The sequence below is a fragment of the Diceros bicornis genome, chromosome 3, assembly GCF_020826845.1.
Source record: "Diceros bicornis minor isolate mBicDic1 chromosome 3, mDicBic1.mat.cur, whole genome shotgun sequence".
NCBI lineage: Eukaryota > Metazoa > Chordata > Mammalia > Perissodactyla > Rhinocerotidae > Diceros > Diceros bicornis.
Window position 1 is genome coordinate 33,244,936 of NC_080742.1, and position 23,791 is coordinate 33,268,726.

The following is a 23,791-nucleotide window of genomic DNA, read 5'->3' on the forward strand; positions in this document are numbered from 1 at the left end:
GGCAACCCCTCCGATGTTAAATTCTTACCCTCCTGACCTCACCATTGAGGCCACTACACTTGCCCCCATCTTCCCAGAGAGCCCTCTTTGCTTTCAACATCAGATTAACCTCCATTCTGAAGCTATCAGCACTCTGCATGCCCTGCCCCATGGCTTTTATTTCTGCTCCTATTTCCATGGCCTTCTCTCTTCACTTGTTCAAGCATTCTTCCCTCCCTCCCCCTCCTCCCATTTGTCTGTCCACTTTTGACTCATATTGCCCCCAGGGATGCAGCATTTCCACCCTCCCAACTACACTATCCCCTTTCACAGTCCTCAGAACAATCCAGTTGCCCACCAGCTCTTTGGGTGCCATCCCAAGGGACTGTAGAGTGGAGCTGGGAAAATGGTGGGGGCAGGGGGCAAGGGCAGATATTAAGATTTAAATGCTTGTTTATCTGGGTTAAATGTTTTACTCAAAATGTCAAGAACCATCTGTTATCTTAGCTATGGCTCAGGACTCCTATGGAGACTGAGTGTTAAAGAGTAAATGAATGATACTGATTATGGTCTAGAAAAAACTGAGTTCCTACTCCTCCTCTGTATTGGGGCTTTCCAGAAGTGAAGGTCATTGGGAAGATGGATCATATCCTCTCCTTCAGTTGTTCACTCTGGTATATGGCAACTTTCAGGGTCCTGGTTATCTTTTCTTCTATCTAAACTACTTCCTCGCTGCTGAGGTTTAATCTATTTCCCTTGTTTCAGTTTCAGCCATGGAAGTAGCTGGTTATAAATCATCATTCTTGAGGCCTGGAAATCATTCATTCATTCTCTTCTCCAGGCTATACCTAGTTCCACCTTTTTGTCATCTATCCCAACTTTCTAAGCTCATCACTGCTCTCATTTGGCCCCTTCGAGCCTCTGACAACACCCCACACCGCTTAGCTTGAGTTTGTGTTACCTTAGTCTCCTATTTTAATGCCCTGTGCTCAGTACAGTTGGCTCTCTGTAGATTTCTGGAGATTCAATCACCCAACTCATGAACTGTCCAAGTCTTTCGTTCACTTTTATTTGGTTTCCTATAACCAAATATCTGCCTTTTGATCTTTTCACAGCTTAATACCCTAAACTAAAATGTGCAGAAACTGGCCAAGAAAATAAGACTCACACCCATCCATTTTGCACTCATTAAATGCTTTGGTGGACAAGGATGGACACCCATGACTCAGCACAGTTCACGAATTCACTGTGTTTTGTTCCAAGATGCATGTGTTCTTAAGTTATGGAAAACAGAGTTGTAGGAATGCCTATCATTTTATTTTGATGCTAGGGTTTTTAAATTTATTTTTAGCCACAAGAAGAATCTCACTGTAGATCCACATAACTTGGATCCTCTCTTCTCTAGAACCATTAACCACAAGAAGAGACTAGCTTAAACGAGCTGTCTGACAAAATTTCCTTCTAGAATGCAAACGTATCAATAACTTCCTGAGATATCACCACAATATCCTCTAGATGTCACCTTGAGAACATTCCAGGATGGAAGATAACTGCTTTTGCACCACACGGACAACTTGAAATAGACACATTTAAAACTTTGCAAGCTTGGATCAATGAGCTGATTAAAAAAAAATTTTTGTCAATTAATCCTAAAAGATTAAGTATTGCTCCAAATTAAGTTTAATTCATAAAATGATCTAATTTCTCTTTCTGGAAGATTTTCTTTATGGTTTTTCCCACCAACAGAAACAAAAACAAAAAAACTTTCTCTAAGAAGTATTTCTCATGGATCCTAATTTCTCTCGAATCCATCTTTCTCCCCAAGGTCCTCCCCAAAATATTTTCCAATTTCTAAGGATGCTCATCTCATTACCTGAAGCATCTAAGGGAGGAGAGGGGAGCAAAGTTTAAAGGCAGAAATTAGTTATTCATTAGGAGCATTTAATTATGGATGATTACCCAATAAATTGTTTCTCTTTAATATGCCAAGTCCATAGCAGGCCAATAACTGACTCATTTGGTCACACAGTTCATTCAAACCAAATAAACTGTCAGGTAATTCGTTAAGGATTTTAAACACCTGAGTGCATCACATCAATCTGGAGGCAGGGAAGGAAACAGAGGAAGATTTTTTACAGGGACTTCAGGGAGATCTGGATAATCTCGGTGTTATTTCCCTTAATACAGACAGAGTTAGCCTGGGGGTTTGATTTTCAAAAATTATAGAAAAACCTAGGAAAAGTAATCATTTCCTTGTAAAGAAAGTAGTCTGTATTACTGAGAAGGTTTGCAGAGTCAGTCTCATATGATTTCTAACGGGATCTTTTCTTTTTTTTTAATATAATGTTATTTTTTTATTTTCTTTTCCCCCCAAAGCCACAGTAGATAGTTGTATGTCATAGCTGCACATCCTTCTAGTTGCTGTATGTGGGACACGGCCTCAGCACGGCCGGAGAAGCGGTGCATCGGTGTGCGCCCGGGATCCGAACCCAGGCCGCCAGCAGTGGAGCGCGCGCACTTAACCGCTAAGCCACGGGGCTGGCCCAGGGGATCTTTTCTAACAACCAAAACTTACCCCAAAATAAGAGACTTCCAGTGACAAAGAAACAGAGAGCTAGACAGAGACATGGAGAGTAACCTAACCAACTCACAATACTAAAATGACTCGTGGCTCTCAGAGGCACAGGACTCGACCCTCCATAACACAATCCCATAGCTGTGTTATCAGTCTCCTCTGGACTATGGGGCAGTGACTCAAACGTGCTCCCTGATTACCACTGGATAACTTCCAGGACTGTGTGCAGATGCTGGCAAGTACCAGAGAAAGGAAAGAGTGGTGAAGTGTTGAAAGGGTTCTTTAAAAATAACCTCCCTTCTAGTAGTTCCACAAGGAATTACATCTAAATACAAAAACAGCTTTCCTTTAGAGATCTGTATTCTCCTCATAAGAAGAAAAAGAAGAGAGATGCTTATTAACCTTATAATAAGGATACATGCTGTAAGCAACTTTTTTCAGGGCCAACTGCCAACTTTTTTCCAAAATATACATAAAAATAATTTTAAAATAGAGGAGAGACCTTACTTATGCAACATTTCCAAATTATATTATTCAGGAAATATTAGCAATTATATATGTCTTGATGCAGAGAAATTACATGTTAAGCAAAATTCCATAATAGGAAAAACTATGCTCAATATTTCAAAACATGTTTATAAATTAGAGATGTACTCTGACATCCTCTCAAATATTGCTAGGAGAAGCATTAACAGCAGCAATTCTAAATTCTCAGAATTGAAATTTAACAGTTTTCTCCTGGAATAATAAAAATTTTAAACAATAAAATTACATTTAATGAGAAATTTATAGTCAAAGAATCACACGTATCTTGATTTTGTATAGAAAGGTTAGAATACTGATTCTCAGAAATACTTCAGGTCTTTTTTGTTTCTATTATAATTTTTTGCTAGTAATAATGGTTTCTCATTTTCATCTGATCTCTCTCTTGCCCAATGATAAGCATTTAAAAATATGCAGTTACATACAATCATTAATTAATGACTTTGTGCAAGGCACTAAAGGGAATTGGTCCCCAACCAATTAAGAATAGAAATAAGGTCATCTATGAAGCAAGATTATAAATCATTTTTTTTTTTTAACTTGAACTGCCAATCATCTCTTTGCTCTCAAGATCCAAATTACAGAATGGAACTAAACAAAGTTTTACAGTAAATATTTTGTTTTAAAATCAGCTACTAGAAAAGAGCAGAAATCAGGGAGAAATGAATACAGGTGACTCCCAGAATTGAGGATCTTATATTTGCACTCTACTTATCCTCTGACTGAGAAGACTTTAGGATTCAGGCACCCAAAACAGGTTAGATAAATGGCTATTTCTAAACCAGAAAAAGGGTGAAGAGCTGCCTCTTTGGTGTTCAAAGTGAGCCCTCATTTCTCTCTAATAGGCCGGCTTACTCCTCTTCCCTGAGGAGCTCAAACCACCCTTTCTGTCTCGCAGATGCAATAACTAAAGCAGCAAGAGGTCTGTGGGATGGCCCATGTTAGCACAGCCTTCAGCACTCAGATGCGAGGTAAGCTGTTCTGTCCATGGGGTCAAAACGACAGGTGAAGGACAGAAATCTAGATGCAACCAAGAACCAGGACCTGCCAGGTGTGGTCAAAGAGGAAAGAGAAGAAACTCAAAATTAAAACAAACCAGGTCAACACAAGCACGTTAAAGACATTCAGTAGAACAAGGGAAAAAAAAAAAAAAATTTCTCACAATTCTACAGGCACCCATGATACTTAATCCAATACCAAGGGAAGACTATAAAAGCAGTTTGCGAAGCAACGCCAAGGCTCAGACGTCTGTCCAACTTGCAGCTCAAAGCCCTTCCTACAGAAAACAACCCACGTGAACAGGGAACGTGGTGCCTTTGCCTGGATCACTGAAAAGCAGGAACTGTGACATTAACCTTGTACTACTTGGGAGACATTTCATTTGCGAGGTTTGCTGTCACCAGGAGGGAAAAGTATTTCAAATGGAAGGCAGTGACCCTGTAAGGGTCATCATCAATCACCTGGGGTCAAAGACCTTCCCAATTGTAAGAAGAGGCAGGGGGTGAGGGAAAGAAGACAGACAAAAGATCAAAAGGCCTTTGATGGGGGTTATCCACTCACGCAATGGAACCTGCAAAATGGAACTTCTCTGGAGTTTGAAACCTCCTACTTTCTAAGGTGAGAGATTTCAAGAGGGGTCTTTGTTTTTTTTAACCTGAGTGCTTCAGGTGAAGACTGGAGTCAGCAGATGGCAGAAGAGGCTCAGAGGCACAGGTTGACATGGCTGCCAGTTTCAAGGTCTGTCTCGGCAGAGTACTAAATACTGTTTTCTTCTTCTAGAGCAAACACTAGTTGGGGCAGGGAAGGAAGATCCTGCCAGCTTTGCCGTTGCCAAATGGTAAAGTGGCTCAGCTTGAACGCCTTGAGATACTGTATTTTAGCTGATGCAAACACACTTACTTCTTTTCTCTTTGTAGAAGGCAATCACAAAAAGAGAGGTTGAGAAGTAAAGTCACACCTCTTTAGGCCCATACCACTGAAAAAGCAGGCAGGGTCTGTGGGATCCTTTCTATTAGTGATGACACATTTTGCTACTGTTCTTGTTGCTTAACGAATCTTAAATGATTAAAGGAGCAGCAAGATACAGAAGGACTACCTGGCTAGAGTGGTGTGTGAATCAGCTCCACTGGGTACAGAGTCAGAGGAAGGAAGGGGCAACCTGAACTCAGAAGGAGGCAGTAGAGGAGGGCTCCACTGAACCCTCCGTTACCTGTTTGACAGACTTTTTTGTGGTATATTCAAGGACAACCAGTTCCACAGAGGCTCTGTCCTGTCCCCAGGATGCTTTTCTCTATTAGCTGGTGAGTGAACTTATTTCAAGAACACAAACAATATGAGTCTTTTAAAAACTCACTGAATACATCTATAAAAATAATTTTAAGAAACAAAACATACTACAGAGCAATACAAATGGCTTTCAGATTACGTGCTGTTTTGATTAGCCCTGCCCTAGCAGCCTCTAGCCTGCTCCCATTAGCATGGATAATTGAGAATCTGCTGTATTTCCATTTTAACGCAGTCTCTCTAATACATTTCAGGCACTCATATGGAAAAATCTTTGACTATTATTTCACCTTACATGAATTTAGCACATGGCACTAACCTCTATACAGTCCAAAGAAGCCTTCATAGCGTAGCACTTTCTTAAAACAGTCAAAACTGTTTTTATACATAAGTTCTCCCACAAAAGAGCCAGTTGATCGCTGGTTCTGCATTCGAGTTTTTACAAGATCAATAGGATACACAGCAGTGGCTCCGACAGCTAAAATCAAATAATACCAATATTTCAGAAGGAATTAAGGTCAGCTGGTGGAGAGGGGAAGGTCGTTAATGTCAAAGAGAAGACTGATAAAGGAAAGAAACAAATTTTGCACGTATAGATTTTAAAACTGCACTTTCCATAGTCTTAAACAATCGTGGATGTTCATTCAAGCATCTCCTGATAAAAGAATGTCATAAATAGTTCAAATTTAAAAAAGCACATCACTACAGCCTAACCTCATTATTAGCCTGTCTTTAGAAAGCCGACCTGCAGATAAGTAAGAGAAACAAGACACTCCTAAGTCCCTGATCACATGCAGGGATGGGGAAAAACTTCCCTTTGCTCCTGTCCCATTTCATAGCTACAGACTAGCAATTGGCTTGGGGAAAGACCAGAGAAGGTTTTGCCCTTTAATATTCAAGGTGGAAAATCACAGTAAAAATAAGAGGAATAATAAATATAAAAAATTTGCATTCATCCATGACTAACCTCCAGCAACAGAACCCAGACCAAACCTGTACGCCGACTCGGCGATCTGTAGGAGAACTGGTCGAGATGAACTGATGGAGGCCTTCTTCTTTGCAAGGACAGGAATTAGAGAGCGGGAAGACAGGAGATAGAAAGGAGGATAGAACAAAAATGAGCACATATTATTTTTAAAAATTACCCACTGGGTTCTAAATTCATGATACAACTAAAATGTCAAACAGAAAGGTAGGGTTAGATCTGGTAAATTCTTATTAATAAAAAGTTATTATTGCTGTTAATGTTTAAAATCAAATTTGAATATAATGAAAGCCAGTATGTACCAAAAAAAAAATGTTATGAACCTATTTTCCAATGTTTAAATCTCATTAGTGATCAAAGAGACACAAATTTAAAAACATTAATGAGATATCATTCTTCATCAATCAAATTGGTAGATTTTTGGGTTTGTTTGTTTTTTAATGGCAATACCCACCCTGGCAAGAGTTGATAAAAACAGGGCTTCTCAAACCTGCCATTTAATCAAGTATAAACTGAAGGGAAACTTGGTAACATATACCCAAACCCTTAACATGTATACAAGCTTTGACCTTGCAATTCTACTTATAAAAAGTTAGGGTGGAAAATAATCATATATAGAAACAAGGATCAAGCTACAAGAACATTAAAAAAGCAGTACTGTTTTAAGAGCAAAAACCATGAGAATAACCAAAATGTCCAATGACCGGTTAAAAATAATGCTACAGCCTTAAAATGAAATCATAGATCATTTAAAAATGATACTGTGAAAGAATATTTGATGTGAAGAAAAATGGTCATATGATATTATAAAGTGAAAACTGGTTAAAAAGAGTATGGTGGGTAGAGAGGTATTCATGACATGATTCTCTTTACCTTTTTAAATGTTTGAAATAATTAATGATAATCTTTTTAAAACCATATTAAAGGCTGTGTGGGGCCGGCCCAGTGGCGCAAGCGGTTAAGTGCGCGTGCGCTCCGCTGCGGCGGCCCGGGGTTCGCCGGTTTGGATCCCGGGCGCGCACCGTTGCACTGCTTGGCAAGCCATGCTGTGGCGGCATCCCATATAAAGTGGAGGAAGATGAGCATGGATGTTAGCCCAGGGCCAGTCTTCCTCAGCAAAAAAAGAGGAGGACTGGCAGATGTTAGCACAGGGCTGATCTCCTCACAAAAAAAAAAAATTTAAAGGCTGTGTGCAATGTTATTTTTTATTAGAATTATTTGTGGGTATGTATATGCACATAAAAATAATACTAACATTTTGATTATCTCACCACCCAGAGATATTGAAAATGTTTACAGTGGCTACAACTAGGTGGTTGTATTACAGGTGATGGTTACTTTCTTCTCTTTTTTGTCCATCTTTTCTAAATTCATAATTCAGGCCAGTCAGTTGTTATTCTATTATCATTCTTTTGACCTATTATCCTTACCGTGTTCTTGATTGTCAGAACACTTCAGAGTATTGCATTTCTCTGTCTACATAAATAAAAGACTAATTTTATGTCAGACAGAGTTGTCAAATGAGGGTGGCATATAGTTACTCTTTAATAAATACCTGTTGAATGAATAAATACATTCAATAAAATTCATTTTTTCAAAAGCCACAATAATTAAAATCTGTGAACAATGAAAATAATTACCAACTCCAACTATCAACCTACTGAATTTTAGTTGCTGTCAATATAATACAATTCTAATACAATGAGGTAATTTGGAATCTCCTTCAAAGGCATTTAACTGAAAATAGCTTTATATAGAAATATGCATCTTTAAGAATGTAAAACATTTCTTCTGCAAATTCCATGGGGTGTTTCCAATTCTATCCCTGCCTAGCTGGAAGTCAACAGTAACTTCATTTTGACAGATGCATCCATAAGACAGTTTTATTTACATGGATATAAATATGCAATGGTTAGAGAGGTTCTGGAATCAAAATAATGAGTGAAAATACTTTGAAAATAATGGAGGGTGTGACCTACCACTATCACTAATTCCTCATCTAAAAGACAAAATAAATTAAATCCCAGACTTTTATTTAACTTTTCTGGAGCTAGAAATGTAGCATGCTCCTGAAATGAGACAAGAAAGATTCCTGCTCCTGCACTCTTCTGTCGAGGATAAATGTTAGCACTGAGCCTAGTGGGTGGCTGCCCTCCATTGCTTGAGTCCATCAATGTTGTCAGGCCCACTGGGGTTCACATAGTAAAGAATATTCCAGGTAAGGCCATTGTTAATTGCTCTAAACCTCTAAGCAGCAGCCAATCATTTCCTGCTATAAATCTTATCAATCTCATCTAACCCTTTCATGGCCAGTATCAACAAGCACCCATCATAAACTTTCAAAAGCTGCAGAGAGCATAAAGGAAAAATTGTGGGATACCACTGCCAGCTGCAGAACAGGAGGAATCTAAAAAAAAAAAACTTCTCCACTTTTTCTTAATCCCCAAATTTCTACGATAGCTAGTAGCACAGAGACGAAGAGATAATCATATCTGGTAAGCAGTGTTTAAAAATCAAAGGGAGGGGAGAGCAACGTTGCTTCCACCTCTGCACATGATTATACAGTTCTCTCTCCTGCACTCGGGGAAATTGGCTTCCTCTTTTAACAGCAGCCAGCTGGTTTTCCAGAGGTGCCTAGTTAGGATTTACTGAGCACACACTCACCACTTTGAGTTACATGCTGCACACAAAACTCGCCGCTGCATTTGGGTGGGAAAGAACTGAAGGGAGGGGGTCCTGGCTCGAGGCCTGCCAGTCCTAAAAATGTAGCCCGCATCAACCCATTGTGGTCAAACTGGCGTCTCCGTACAGACCCAGCGCTCCAAGCCAAAAACTCTTAAGTCTCCCAGGATTCAGAGATGGCTTTGCCTTAAAGGAGGTATTTTTCTAAAACGATGCTTGTCTGTGAGTGGATTTATTTTACAAACATCACGTAAGCACCACACAGGCTATGAAGGCTTTTCTTCTCTAATCCTGATCTACAGAAAGTCGAGCAAGAGTTAAATGAGGAGGTCCCACGTCTTAAGTTTCTGACTCCCACAACTTCAAGAGATTGGTTTCTGTTAACCATAAAATAAAATTTAGCATTCCTCAAATTGTTTCCACATAACTTACGAATCCTTTCACAGAGAAAATAGGTCTAAAAGCCTTCAAACTATGACTCCAGACTAAACAAAATTATCTCATTTTGATATTGAGAAAAACGGAAGGCACGGCAGTTACACAACGTACTGACGAAGTACCTCTCCGCGGAGCAAGGACGGCGTTCATTTAACAACGCGCCGCTTCTCTGGGGACAGCGACACCGAAACAGGAGTCCTTCCCCACATCTCTCACTACGAGATTTAGGGAAGAAGAAAAGGTCTTCTGCCTATTTTGGAGCATTAGGTTTCCAATATAGTTAGGAAATCACTCCATCTTCAAAAGAAACAAGCAAATGCCAGTTATCTGTTAATCAGAACATCTATAAGTAACTTCTCTTTTCAGCCTTTTGAAATTGTTTAGATATTTGGTGCAAAGTGGAAAAACGGTAGGTCAGATACCAGTGCCAAAAAGGCCATTGCAAGTGAAAAGGGGTTAAGGGAACCTTCTAGAGAAACCCCAGGAAGCAAGTTTGCTCCTTGTGCCCACCTGCCTCTGGGCCTCAGCCAAGTTGAAGGGCAGAGTTCCCTCTTCCAGAGGAGCGATTCGTTCAATGTCTGCTAAAGTCATCCGTCTGGAGGGAAAAACAAACACAAGCAACAACAAAATACAAATTTATTAAAATTTACATTATGGAATTTTAAAACGCTCCTTTCCTTGTTTCCCATATTTCAGAGTCGTCTTTAATTTGGCTTCTTTTTCTCCCAGTTTGCTGCCCTCCTCCTACCCCCACCTCCTAACTTTCTTTTATTAAGCTAATTAAAAAAAAAAAAAAAAGGCCAACTTACCCCCGTGGCTCATATAAATCTGCTAACTGAAACAAGATGTCAACTTCCATGGGTGTAACCTGACCAAATTTCTGAGCTGCCAGAACAAACTCCCCTGTATGGAAAAAGAGTTAAAAGGGAAAGATTCAAGAAGGAATAGCCACTAAATGCAGCATTAATTCAAGGCACTGGAAAGAGTGAACATCACCAACTTTATTATTATCAGTCGTAGAATTCAAGTCAACCCAAACAGGGTAAGAATTTTTGCAGTTCTTTCATTCATCTGGAAAGAGTGTGCAGAATAGTTTCTCTAACACTGACTTTAAAAGCTTGGTGTCATCTGAAGGCTTTGAATAAATGACACAGGATGTTACTCAAATTGCAGGTGAGAGAAAACAAGGAAGCAGATATGAAACTTCATATGCATCGGTTCCAGGAGGTTATATTAATGAAGCTATGGAATTCCTAAGGGAATTCTTGGTTTAAAAAAAAAATCTCATTAAAAGCTGATCTCTTGTACAAGATTATATATCAACATACACTGTCACCAGTATAAGTTTATAGAATTCCTCATGTACTTCTGAAGGCCATTTTAGAGGCTGCCAATTAAGCTCAGGTTCTAGCAAGATTTGAAAACATTAAGAAACTTAACATGGTTCCCTCATTCAAAGACCATCTTTGGTTTATTTAAAACTTGCTGAAGATTGTTTTGTTTGATTTTGTTTGTCTGATCAAAGGATGGAGAATACACGTGTACCATATGGTTAATATGTGTCAATGGGATAGAAAAATCTATAAAATAAACATTGCGTTGCCTTCTTCAGCCTAATAATAATACACGAAGATACTTCCAGGTAAGAATTCAAATTTATTCTCACTTACCCTTAGTCACCTCCACATCTTTCCTGTTGCCAGCCAGAGTGCTGTAGATCTTTCTAATGAGTTCCATGTTGTTAAGAAGTGAATTAAATCCATTAAAATAGGAGAAACTAACTTGATGGGACGTGGTACCTCCAGCAGCCTCAAGTAAGTTGAAAATAAGAGAAGAGAGAAGAAAAATGAACACAGAATTTATAGAATGAAGAAGATTCAGAAGTACATATATCAAATGCCAGTTTTGGAAGTAATCAAGAATGCGTGTATAAGAAGAAATGGCCATAAGGACTTTTCTTTCACATTAAAAAAAAAGCTATAAATGATTTTTAGAAGTAACTGCAACTAATCACGACCAGAACTTGTACTCTCCACACATAAGTCCTAGAAAACTAAATAAATACATATGTAGGATTATAACAGGACCAGTAATAATTTACAGAGTTCAAATTTCAATTGGAAATGTTTTATAAGTTTGTTTATTTCATCTAATGAGCAATTCTTAAAGGCTTAGACATGCAAAAGTATATTATACACATGCACACATGTGTATTTATACGTGCAAAACTATATTATACTAACACAAACACACTATGGAAAGTGGTCAATCTAACATTAATATCATGATTTGTCATGTTACTTATAACTAGCAATAAATAGTCATTTAAGTACAGACTTTACATTGGTGGGATTTCTGGCAAACAAGCGTATTGTGGTAAAATTATGAGATGTCATATGCTTTGATGGAGGTTAAGACTGGTCAGAATTCTGATAATCAGAATTTGTAAGAAACCGTATTTCTTCACAGGGGACAAGGGAAACAGACAGCATGTCCATTATGAATGGAACTTCAGTTTCTGGTTTCAAATTCTATCCTTCCCTAACAAGGAAAAATATTTTTATTAGGAAAGCACTTCTTTATAAGGTAACAACCACATAAATCTCCACTTAGCAATCATTTAAAATAGCTGACATGAGAGTTTAGAATGGAGTAGAGCAGGGGGGCCAAGAAACGGAGCTAGATTAACACAGCGCCAGAGCGGAAAAGGTCTTGTCAGAATGCCACATCTCCAAAAAGAGGCACTAGGGATAAAAAGGAAAAGTGACAAGCTACCCTGGTTCCTGCCTATGGTAAGCATTGCAGGAAACCCAGGTGACGGTGAAAACACTCAAAAAGGCTTCTCCCTGGGATTAACAAGAGGTGAGTTATCATTGTGTCAGGGTTCCCAAATTCAAGACATCATCAGAATTATTTGGGAAGCTTTAGAAATTAGATTATAGGACCTTGCCACCTGTAGAGATGGTGAATTGGTCGGCTTGGAAGAGACCTTAGGATCTGAATTTTTAAAAATTATCCCTGGTGATTCTTATGCTCCATGACCAAGGCTTGGGAACCACCACCACAGAATGTTCCAGGACACCCTCCAGGTCCATGAGGTGAGGAGAGTGGCCGGACAGTCACCAGGACGGAAGCTCCATGACACGGGACAGCAGGGCTCCTCCTGTCACACATGCCACTGTGGCCTCAACACACGTATGTTGAATGAACAAGTGAATCTAAAGTTTAGTGTTTCTATTCTGCTTACTACTCAAACAAACATCTGTGTACACTATTTTTTTTTTTAATTTTACCTTGGAGAATAGATAAAAGCAAAGATCAGCATTTGACATACCTCAAAATATTAAGCAAAATTAGCATGCGATCATAAATTTGGTTTTCCTATTTTGTTTTTTAACAACCAGTTAATACATTTTTTTAAGATATTCCGTATTATCCAGATAACAAATTAACCCACCCACTAAAACTAGCCAAAACACACTCTGTCTGGTAACGTATGCTATCACATTAAGACAATGTTAGTGTTGTCAAGAGAAAAAATTCTACATAATTTGTAAGAATTGTTCTTATGATCCCGTGTTTATTGAGCTTATACCAGGTAGAATAAACCACATCTAGTTGTAACTAGGGCAAGTTACAACTTACAGCTACTAGACATTCTTCTACAAAAGGTGTCAAGACGTGGCGGCGGATGGTGACCATGATGTCTCGGAAGTCAATAGCTGTGACTTTTCCGGTCCTGGCGTTGTCCCTTTGCACAAAGGCTTGCTTTGCATGCTCCAATTGTATTTCCTACAAATAAAGAAAGTGAGGTAATTTATGTTTCTCAATCACTACAAATGACTTCTCAATTTCAAATCAGAGTGAAGAAACAGAGATTATATCTTAACAGCCCCACCTGCTTGTTAAACAGCACCCCCCCAAGCTATTTTCTCTTTCCAAAGAGAGAACTTTGCTCAGACCAGTGAACGTGTCTTGAGAAAGCACATTCCATCTTATATCTCCTACCTAAAGAAACCAAATCACTTCCGTGCCCTGTTAGCGTCCAAGGACACAAACAAAATAAAAACTGCAATGAAGCTCAGTAGGTTCAAAGATCTGGCCAAACCCAGCTTAGGTGACGCAGATGATCAAAGGAAAAACACCTACAGGGACATCAACCTCTCTCCAAAGCAAGACAATTCTTAATGGTAACCCGGTCCAAAAACATGTAATGTAACAACAGATTGAAAAGGGCGTTCTCCTCTGGAATATGCTATTCCTCCAACAGTGTGTCTCAGCCTTGACATTACTGGTATTTGGGGCAGGTTATATCTTTCTTATGGGGGCTGTCCTGTGCATCCCCACCCTCTCTCTTCCCATTAGATGTCAGTAGCCCTTCTGCCCAAGGCCATGACAATCAAAAATGTCTCCAGAGAGGCCCATATGTCCTGACTGAGGACCACTGCTCTAGAATTAGGAAGTGGATGGTATGTGAGTCAGAGGCGGCAAAACTGTGGCAGTACCATCAGATATATGTTTTAATTCATATGGTCTAGACAGGAAGCCCAATCTTAGATTTCTGTTGCTATTCCCAGCAGATAAGTATACACACAAAATAAAACATAGCCTCCCATCAAAACCCATCATGTGCCATGTAGGAGGAGCATCCCTTCTGCAGAGAGCATTTTATTATCTTCCTCAGGACACTCTGCCCATTTCCTAAATGGGCCTTTAGAGTGAGATCTAATCTCCATAGAATTAAAAAGCATCACTGATATGGTTCTCAAGGACTTCCAATTATTTAAATCAAAATAAGCTTTATTAGATGATAGGAGGGAATTAGTTTTTTTAACATTGGTGAGATACTAACTTATAGTTGAGTAAAAAATTTGGCCTTATGAAGCAGTGCAAACTAAAGTACAGGAGAAATGACATGAGTCTGATAATGCTTTAAAGTATATTTCATCTCCCTTCTAGCCAGCTCTGCCTCGGCTCCAGCACCCCATGCCCAGCCCTGCCAGACCTTCCACATATCCGGGCCTTTGTTCACACTCTTCTCTCCACCTAGCGTAGACTGCTGGCCTTTTCTCTAGCTTCTGAAATCCCACAACCTCCAGGCTGAGCTCAAATGCCACCAAGTAAGTACATATAACTAGGCCTCCTAACAGAAATAACTGATCTGATCACATGCCCCCTGCCTGAACCTCAATTATAAGACTTGTCTTAGTCCATCTTACATTAAAATCAGTTGTTTACACTCCCTTCTTTCCTCCTACCTTGCTAGGGAAAAGAGGCTATGCTCTGTTCATCCCACTTACAGTGTGGGCAGAATGCTTTAGACATAGTCAGCACTCAGTAAACCACAGACATAATCATCAGTAATAGGTATTCTGTAAAACCAAGTGAAGGAACACGTCACGATCTATCGAACAAAAAGGGGTCCTCTGTACAAGTGCTTCCAATTTAAGAGGAAGGCAGAAGCCGACTGCTAAAACACCCTGTAGTGAAAAATGACCACAGTGTGTATTCAATTGAAAGGAAATGAACACAGTCTCCTTTGAATTGCCAGACCCACTGCTAAGCTATCGTGAGCCAAGATTACTCTCAACAATAGGAGAATATGTGGTCAGTTATTTAACATTTCCCCTAGTTTATAACTCATATAGAGTCTTAGGGATCCTCAGACCCTCATACCAACAAGGGCATCACTTTTCCAGGCAACCTCATCTCCTCAGAAAGCAGGAAGCCAGGACACTAACACCAACCTCTCTGCAATGCCAAAACGGGAAACGGACACCAAGTGGGGGCCGATGCTCACACTGCAGGACAGGGGGTGCATTTCGAATGAGGCCTACACATTTCTGTGCCTACACGTCCATGATTAAACATTTACTAGCAGGGATTCTTCACTCATGGAATAAGAAAGCACTTTTAACCTTAATGATGACCAACTTGAGAATACACTTCCAATAGCTCTTAAAAAGTGGGGACATTGGGGCCGGCCCGGTGGCGCAAGCGGTTAAGTGCGCGCGCTCCGCTGCGGCGGCCCGGGGTTCGCTGGTTCGGATCCCGGGCGCGCACCGACGCACTGCTTGGTAAGCCATGCTGTGGCGGCGTCCCATATAAAGTGGAGGAAGATAGGCACCGATGTTAGCCCAGGGCCATCTTCCTCAGCAAAAAAAAAGGAGGAGGATTGGCGGATGTTAGCTCAGGGCTGATCTCCTCACAAAAAAAAAACAAAAAACAAAAAAAAAAAAAGTGGGGACATTATAAATTCCATAAAGAACAAGAAGCTAGATCTATGTAGTTCTCTAAAGAGAAGGATATAATAGAAACATTTATTGGGTGCTTCCCCAATTTTAAAAGTAGTTTACTGAAGATGTGGGTTGCCTTCTGAAGAACATCTGTTTATGTCATGACGGTTTCTTCTTCTGGGTGAAGAAATAAAACTAATTACCTCAACCAATACAACAACCATGATAACAGCATTCAGTGAGCACGCATTACGCTCCAGACACTGTTCTGAAGCACTTTATAGGAATTCATTTAATGTTCACAGCAATCCTATGAGGTAGGTACTATTATTAACCTCGTTGTATTAATCTCGTTGAGGAAACGAAAGTCTCACTGACAGGAAGCCACAAAGCTGGAATTCAAACCCCGGCAGTTCCGGCCCACTGACAATGCTCCTAATACTTCACTCTGCTGCACAGGGAGCCGGGATACGCTACTGTCAGGAATTTGATTACAAAATATATTTGACACTTAGGAATCTTAATAGCTATGAAAAGATAAAAATTCAGTGTGCTTTAAATTTTTCTTAATGCTCTAGATATTTTCGGTTGCCTATTTTCATGAGAAAACAAAAAAGTTCCTGAAAGCTTTTCATTAAGGCTCAAGTCTTCTATGCACTCCGAGTCCCAGATTGTTCCCCCGACAATGGCAGAGACCATGGAGGAGAGAAACCAAATCTAAAAGGCCTTCTCCAGGCCTTGCTCGCTGTTTGCTCCTTTCTCATAACCCCAAGAGACTGAAGAGAAGAAAGACAAATAAGGAGGCCTGTGGGAGCTAACACACCGGTACTCCATAAATGCTTAATTCAAGAATGAATGACCTTTGATATAAATACCCAGGCTCACTACTCATGGTAGAGTGACTTAAAATCAAAGCTCTCCACTGGTACCTAGAAAGCTACTTAAGGAAAACCTAACGCATACTTAGGGCCATCAAGACCCTGACGGTTTGTAGATCTGAACCCAGAGGGATAAAACTGGGACAGAGAACATGTGGTGTGCACGGAATAGAGCCAATGTAAGAGACTGCTCATTTCCCAAACTAAAGGGACCAGAATGGACAAACTCGGCATATGTGTGGGAGAGGGCAGAACAAGGAAAGCAGCAATAGTTACATTGAACTATTTAAAGGTTAAATGACTATCAGGTAAAAAAGAAGTTAGATTGGTTCTCTGTATTTCTTAAAAAAAAAAAAAAAATCAAAGGAAAGAAAATATAGGGATCAGGTTTTAGCACAAAACACAGAAGTATTTAATCTGTACAACTATTCAACAATGAAATGAGTTATCTTGTGAAGTAGCAGGCTCCCAGTCACTGGAAATATTTGTTTAACTACAGGCTGAGGAACACACGTCAAGGAATTTATTTTATTTTATTTATTTTAATAGAGAGGATTATGGAAGCAATATGTTATGACGACAAAAATCTGAAATTTGGACCAGGAATGGGCAGAGTCAAATATCATCCCTGACACCCTGACACTCCTAGCTGGGAGAGCGTGTCTGTATCTCTGAGCCCCAGCAACACGTACTGTACAGGATTGTAAAAACAGACTTCATGCATGACAGGCACTTAATAAATGGTAGCTTTGATTTTTGTCAAGGTGAATGGTTTAAAAACCTCTCAAGTCCCTCCCGATATTAGTTCTTTGAGTCTTTCAAAAAATCACCTAGTGGGGCTGCCCCGGTGGCGCAAGCGGTTAAGTGCGCGCGCTCCGCTGCGGCGGCCTGGGGTTTGCCAGTTGGGATCCCCGGCGCGCACCGACACACCGCTTGTCAAGCCATGCTGTGGCAGCGTCCCATATAAAGTAGAGGAAGATGGGCACGGATGTTAGCCCAGGGCCAGTCTTTCTCAGCAAAAAAAAGAGGAGGATTGGCAGATGTTAGCACAGGGCTGATCTCCTCACCAAAAAAAAAAAAAAATCACTTAGTAAGGAACAGTGGTTCTGCTGAGTCATATTGAACTAGCCATAGGAACATAGCGATGAAGACCAGACAGGGTGGAGAACTACAGTAACAGCTGAATGCTTAAACACTACAGGCCAGGGCTATGCCAAGAACTTCAAAGACAGTATTTCATTTAAGCCTCACAATAATTCTGTGAAGTAATGATCATCTTCTCTGAATAATTATTATCCTCTCTTACAAAGAGGCACCTGAAGCTCAGAGAGGTTAAGTAACTAGTCCAAAGTCACACAGCTAAGAAGTGGCAGAGCTGAGATCTATACTAAGGTATTGTCTGATTCCAAAATTGAGATTTTTAACCACTGACTTATGCTGCCTTGGGTAAAATCATAAGTACATTTGAACAGATAACTGGAAAAGAGATTTTAAGAAAAGTTTTGGTGATGACTTGTATATAAAAATGGAGCAAGATATATCTCAAAGAATTTTAACCCGGGATTATGGGGGAGACAGGAGAATCTACCACGAAGGAAAATACTTAAGGAGAAAGAGATGAGGTGACCACGTGGTCATCTCGTGACCACGATGAGAAACTTAGAGTGAGATGAGAGTTTAAGTTATAAAGAAAAGTTAAGCTATAAACAAAAGAAAGCGAGAGGTACAGTAGAAGTGTAAATCTAGGAAATGTAGATAGTGTTTTAGGGAAAAAACCCAAAAGGCTAACATTTACTGAGCGTCATTAAGTGTGTGCTATGCTCTAGGGACTGTTGTGTTTTCCTGCTTCATCTCTTTGAACCCTCCTAACAACCTTATAAAGGATGCTCTATCATCACCTCCATTTTGCATACGGAAAAAGGAGGCAAAGAGCAGCTGAGGGTCACATGACACTAAAGATGAAACTGGATGTGCACCCGGGAGATCTGGCTCTGGAGCCACAATCTTAACCTACATGGACTGCCTGCTCCTTTTAGGGGGAGGCCTACCAAAAAACAGAAGAAAAAAATAATACTTGTAGAAATAGATGAGATCATCCCACAGTACATACAAAGAGCAGGCAGATGACAAAAATCGAACTGATACCCAAATAAGTGAGTACAGACAATAAAATCAAGGGCCTGAGACCTTGTGGAAACCCAGAGAGCTGGGAAGATGACACAGCTCTGCAAGGAGAGCTCTTAGTGTCAGGCAATGCGTGCTTGCTAAATGCTGCCGATGGAGACAGCAAGGACTAGAGAAAGGGCCCTCCTTCACCAGAGGCCAGGTCACAGAGCGGGGAGCTACAGGGCTCTCTCCAAGGCACTTCTGCTCCAGCACAGGAAAGGAGGCCCAATTTCTCTTTAATATTTGCCAGTGAACTGTTTTCTGTTCCCTCTATTCTGGTGCGTGATGATTAATGGAATAGGCTTTTACTGCAGCAGTTTCCAGCTACTTCAACAGATCCATTCAGATTGCTGTAGGGAAAAAAAAATCAAACTCTTCAAAATTGCTAGCTGTACAGAAATAAACATATATAGGGGGTTACACCACTCTAGGTCTAACATTCATGCTTCTAATAGTTCCAGGCCTGTCATTTCCTTAATAATCTCCAATTTTCAAGTGGGTATATTTTGAATGCAAAAATTTTCTCCACTTCTATTCAGACATGCAAGTTTGTGCTTCAGCCTCAGAATAATTTATCAGGAACAAAAAAAAAAAACTAGATCAATACACCCTCAAAACAAGCAGCAGATCCAGATGATATATATTATCAAGCCAAGAACACCAAAAAAGGTCTCTGGCTAGTTTGTATTTTTGTGTTTTGCACAGTTGTGAAATTAAAAAAAAAAAAAATCTAAAACTTTAATAAAAGCAGGGAGTTATCAATGAGGATATGACTCAAAAGAATTCCTTTTTAGGGGTGGTGGCAAAAGAATTCCGGGGAAGATGCAGGTAACTGTTTATAAAAACAAGGAACAGGGGCTGGCCTGGTGGCGTAGTGGTTAAGTTCGTGTGCTCCATTTTGGTGGCCCAGGGTTTGCAAGTTCGGATCCTGGGTGCGGACCTAGACACCACTCATCAAGCCATGCTGTGGTGGTGTCCCACATATAAAATAGAGGAAGATGGGCAGAGATGTTAGCTCAGGGCCAATCTTCCTCCCCCAAAACAACAACAACAACAAGGAACAAAACATGTATAAAAAAGGTTTGCTTAAAAAATATAGTTTCACATTTAGCCCTATTTCAAATAAATTCCATATTACCTCAAGTATCAGAACCTGTATACTATTTAATGTAAGTACATCATTTTCATAATCCTATGCTAATTTGGAGAAAAAATTTCTAATTAAAAGGAAGAGCCACGTACTTTTAAATAGAGTAAAAATGGAATTTAGCAATGCAACAGGTAGAGAAATAAGTAGTTCCCATTCGTAACATTTTTCTGTGCTCCCCACATTCAGCCCATGCAGTCAGACTTTCAGAGTTCAGGATGAAATTTCACCCCCAATGGGGCCTTTAATTCAGAGTCTCTAGCAGCAGGGCTGCATGTGGCACTGCACACACAGCAACACCGAGGCAGAAACCAAGGACAGAGCTCTTCCGTCTCAATTTCCTTGCTCTTCTGATTTAATGTTCCACTTCACAGTGGGTAACAGCTGGGGAGATGCCGTACGGAGTATTCATCTTGACCAGGATGTGACTGTAAAAGCCTGCACCACAGGCTGCTCAACCCAACAGCAAGCTGACTAACACCATGCACACAACAGCACAATGAATTCTGATTTCCTTTGCCTGCAGAGTAGAAAGTGCAAAGTGCAGAAAATGTGTCCTGCCTCTAATTCTCCAAGTGACCAGGGTATTACCACACTTCTGGTCACCCGCTGCCAAACTAGCAATGGCTTCTATTTGGACACCAAACACAATCTCATCTCTCGGAAGAGCCGAGGGCAAACAACGTTCACCACTTTTATTCCTTATTTCATGTTGGAACATCAAGTGGTGCTGTATTTATGAAACACTACCAAAGCTATACTGCAGACACCATCTGGTCCAACTTAAAATCAACACAAAAAGCACTCACATGTTAAAAATGCAAATATAATCATGGTCTCTAGCTACTAAAGATCCATCGTCTACATATTTTAACTAATACAGATGGCAAGCTGGGGGATAAGGGGGAGGCACAGATGGCTTGGGTTACTCAATCCTAAGGAAGGACCTGGTTAGTTGTCCACTAACCTGTTTAAACAGTTGTGGCTTAAGCAAGTTCTACGACAGGTGATTGTTTTTTGCTAACATATTAAATGTTCTATCGATTCCGAAGCTTGAGAATTTGATGTTGCCATGGTGGAAGGTTATGTTTTCTTTTGTTTGGTGGTGGTGAGGAACAATTTCTCTTTCTTTCTTTCTTTTTTTTTTTGTGAGGAAGATCAGCCCTGGGCTAACATCCATGCTCATCTTCCTCTACTTTATATGGGACACTGCCACAGCATGGCTTGACAAGCGGTGAGTCAGTGCGTGCCCGGGATCGGAACCTGCGAACTGTTGGGCCACCAAAGTAGAGCAGACGCACTTAACCACTGCGCTACCGGGCCGGCCCCCAACAAGTTCTTTTTTAACATATGTAGGTTTTTGTGTTGCAAGTTTTGCCTTATACCAGGATGCCATGGCAGATATAACAGCAAACCATAAGTGATGGTGACTATAAAGCCCAGGCCACAGCTGACTAGGAGCAGGGACTCTCCAGCCTCTAGAGGGACAGGTGGCAACCACCAGCAGCTGGGAACAGCAGACTTCCAGAGCTTTATTCTCTAGGGCTTAAAACCGGAATAACCAAAGCGTCCATTTTACAAAGACTTGGGCCGCTCTGTACTCCATGCTGACTCATAAGCCAAAATAATGTTCACGTTGACTTAACAAAAAGAACCAAAATTGTTCAGTTACATTATTAGCATGAATATGCTTTGGCATCCAACTAGGTTGCCATGGGGCTCAGGTGATCGACGACAAGGGTCCTGACCAATACGAATGGCCAGTCTGGGACAGCAGACACAGCTCTGATTCCCAGGTTCTATTCCCAGCTCTACTGCCTATGATTCACCTCTCTGTGTGTCATCATTTCTTCTGAAAAAAGGGGGACCTGAATATAGTAATGGTAAAACATCACTTCTTACGGTAAAACTTCATTCTTAAACTCTATTTGATGAGAAGACATTAGAGAGGATTGTTAGCCCCATTCCCTCCCAAGTCAGCTATCCTGTTTCTTGGCTAACTAAGGGAACCCTAATTTCAAAATCTAGCCTCTCCACCAATTTTGAGCACTGCTGATTTCTTGATCATTCCTCTTCCTAGAGCAATAGAAAGAAGGCTTCTGGAAACAGAGGAAATTTCCTGGATCCATAAAATGGGGAACAGAATTCCTCAGAAATGCCCATAGGTCAGGCTCTTAGAGTATCACCCTAACCCCAAGGAACTGGGGAGAGGAGATGGAAACAATCCAGCAACACACATGTGAAAGGTGATTACAAGCAAAGCACTGCTCTGCAGCCCCTCATTAATTCCTCCTCCTGTGCTCCTCATCTCAGTAAACCACCACCATCCGCCCACTTGCCCAAGCCTAACACAGAGGAGTCAGCCGTGAGTTCTGCGTATCCTTAACTGTCCCCATCCTATTAAATCACCAAGCCTGGTCAGGCCTAACCCTTTATCTTCTCTTGAACCCATTTACTTTGGCTCACCACCGTTACCATCCAACTCAGGCCACAGCTGTTTCTCTCTTGGATTAGAAAGCCACCAACTGGTCTCCCTCTCCACGGTCATGTCCCTCTCCATTTGATTTTCTACATGATACCCAGCGTGATCCTTCTGAAACCAATCTGATCATGTTTGCCTCTCTGGGCTCCCATCAGCCTTAGGATGAAGACCTGAAGACCGGATTCTGTGCTTTTGAACAGTCAAGGTATGTAGTCCAGACCAGTGATTCACAATGTGTGGTCCCCGGACCATCTAGAACATCACAATTCAGGATGCTTGTTGGAAAGGCCCTATCCAGACTCTCTGGGAGAGGGAGGCCCAGGACTCTGCATTTTAAAATAATCACCTCAGAAAATTTTTTTTCTTTCTGATTTTTTAAATTATTTTATTGAGGTCATAATAGTTTATAACATTGTGAAATTTCAGGTGTACATTATTATTTGTCAGTCACCATAGATACATGCCCCTTTACCCCTTATGCCCACCCCCCAACCCCCTTCCCCTCTGGTAACCACTAATCTGTTCTCTTTGTCCATGTGTTAGTTTATCTTCCACATATGAGTGAAATCATGCAGTGTTTGTCTTTCTCTGTTTGGTTTATTTCGCTTAACCTAATACCCTCAAGGTCCATCCATGTTGTTGCAAATGGGATGATTTTGTCTTTTTTATGGCTGAATAGTGTATTCGACTATAAATATATATACACCACATCTTTATCCTCAGAAAATTTTTACACTAAAATTTGAAAAACTGCTGGAGATTTAGGAAAATTAAAAATCAACTTCAGTTCTACCTGTCTGATCTTGAACAAATCCAGAAAACTTCTCCAAGCTTCTGGTCGCTTATCTTTCATACAGAAATGATAGCAACTGCTTAACGAACAAATACAAGTAAAAGCCCTCTCTAAGCTGGAAAATGCTATATGAGAGGTAGTTAATAGCAACAGTTTTCTAGTTAACAAGTGTATTGCATTTGCTAGCAATCCTAGACTTTTCTATCCTGAGATTGGAGCCACTGGAAACTCCTGTGTGTAGATTATTTTAAAACTATAATAATCATATGTGAAATATATACCTATGATTATAAAACATTATTAAAAATTAATCGGAAACAACAGTACTACACCACTAAGGGCTTTTTTATTATCATATCTGGCAATTAATGGGTAGCAGTCAGGAATGCTAAATGTCCAGCAATGCATGACTCTACACCTCCACTCAGAAGCACAGCCCCTTCCAGGAAGAGAAACTCTTTATAGCCTCGGCCCCGGAGACAGTGTGGTCTAGTGGTAATAGCATCATATTTTTGAATCCCTCACATGTCTGTGATCTTATGGAAGAAGCTAAGATCTGGAACAGTTGCTCTGTACTTTTTTGGGGTACTCCTTTGGGTGCCTA

At 40.4% G+C, this 23,791-nt stretch overlaps 1 protein-coding gene across 2 annotated transcripts in view; it reads right to left on the reverse strand.

Moving 5' to 3' along the window:
- The window catches only part of SLC25A13 (solute carrier family 25 member 13), a 192,063-nt gene that overhangs the window by 63,903 nt on the left and 104,369 nt on the right, over positions 1–23,791 (reverse strand). Inside the window, exons 6-11 of one of the 2 annotated variants that reach the window (XM_058525909.1) lie at positions 13,131–13,277; positions 11,156–11,294; positions 10,295–10,388; positions 9,996–10,080; positions 6,348–6,435; positions 5,700–5,858 (exon numbers count right to left, since the gene is read on the reverse strand). In XM_058525909.1, the coding sequence (XP_058381892.1) occupies positions 5,700–5,858; positions 6,348–6,435; positions 9,996–10,080; positions 10,295–10,388; positions 11,156–11,294; positions 13,131–13,277 (712 nt within the window). The remainder of the gene's footprint in view (positions 1–5,699; positions 5,859–6,347; positions 6,436–9,995; positions 10,081–10,294; positions 10,389–11,155; positions 11,295–13,130; positions 13,278–23,791) is intronic. The other variant, XM_058525900.1, reaches the window with a different exon arrangement.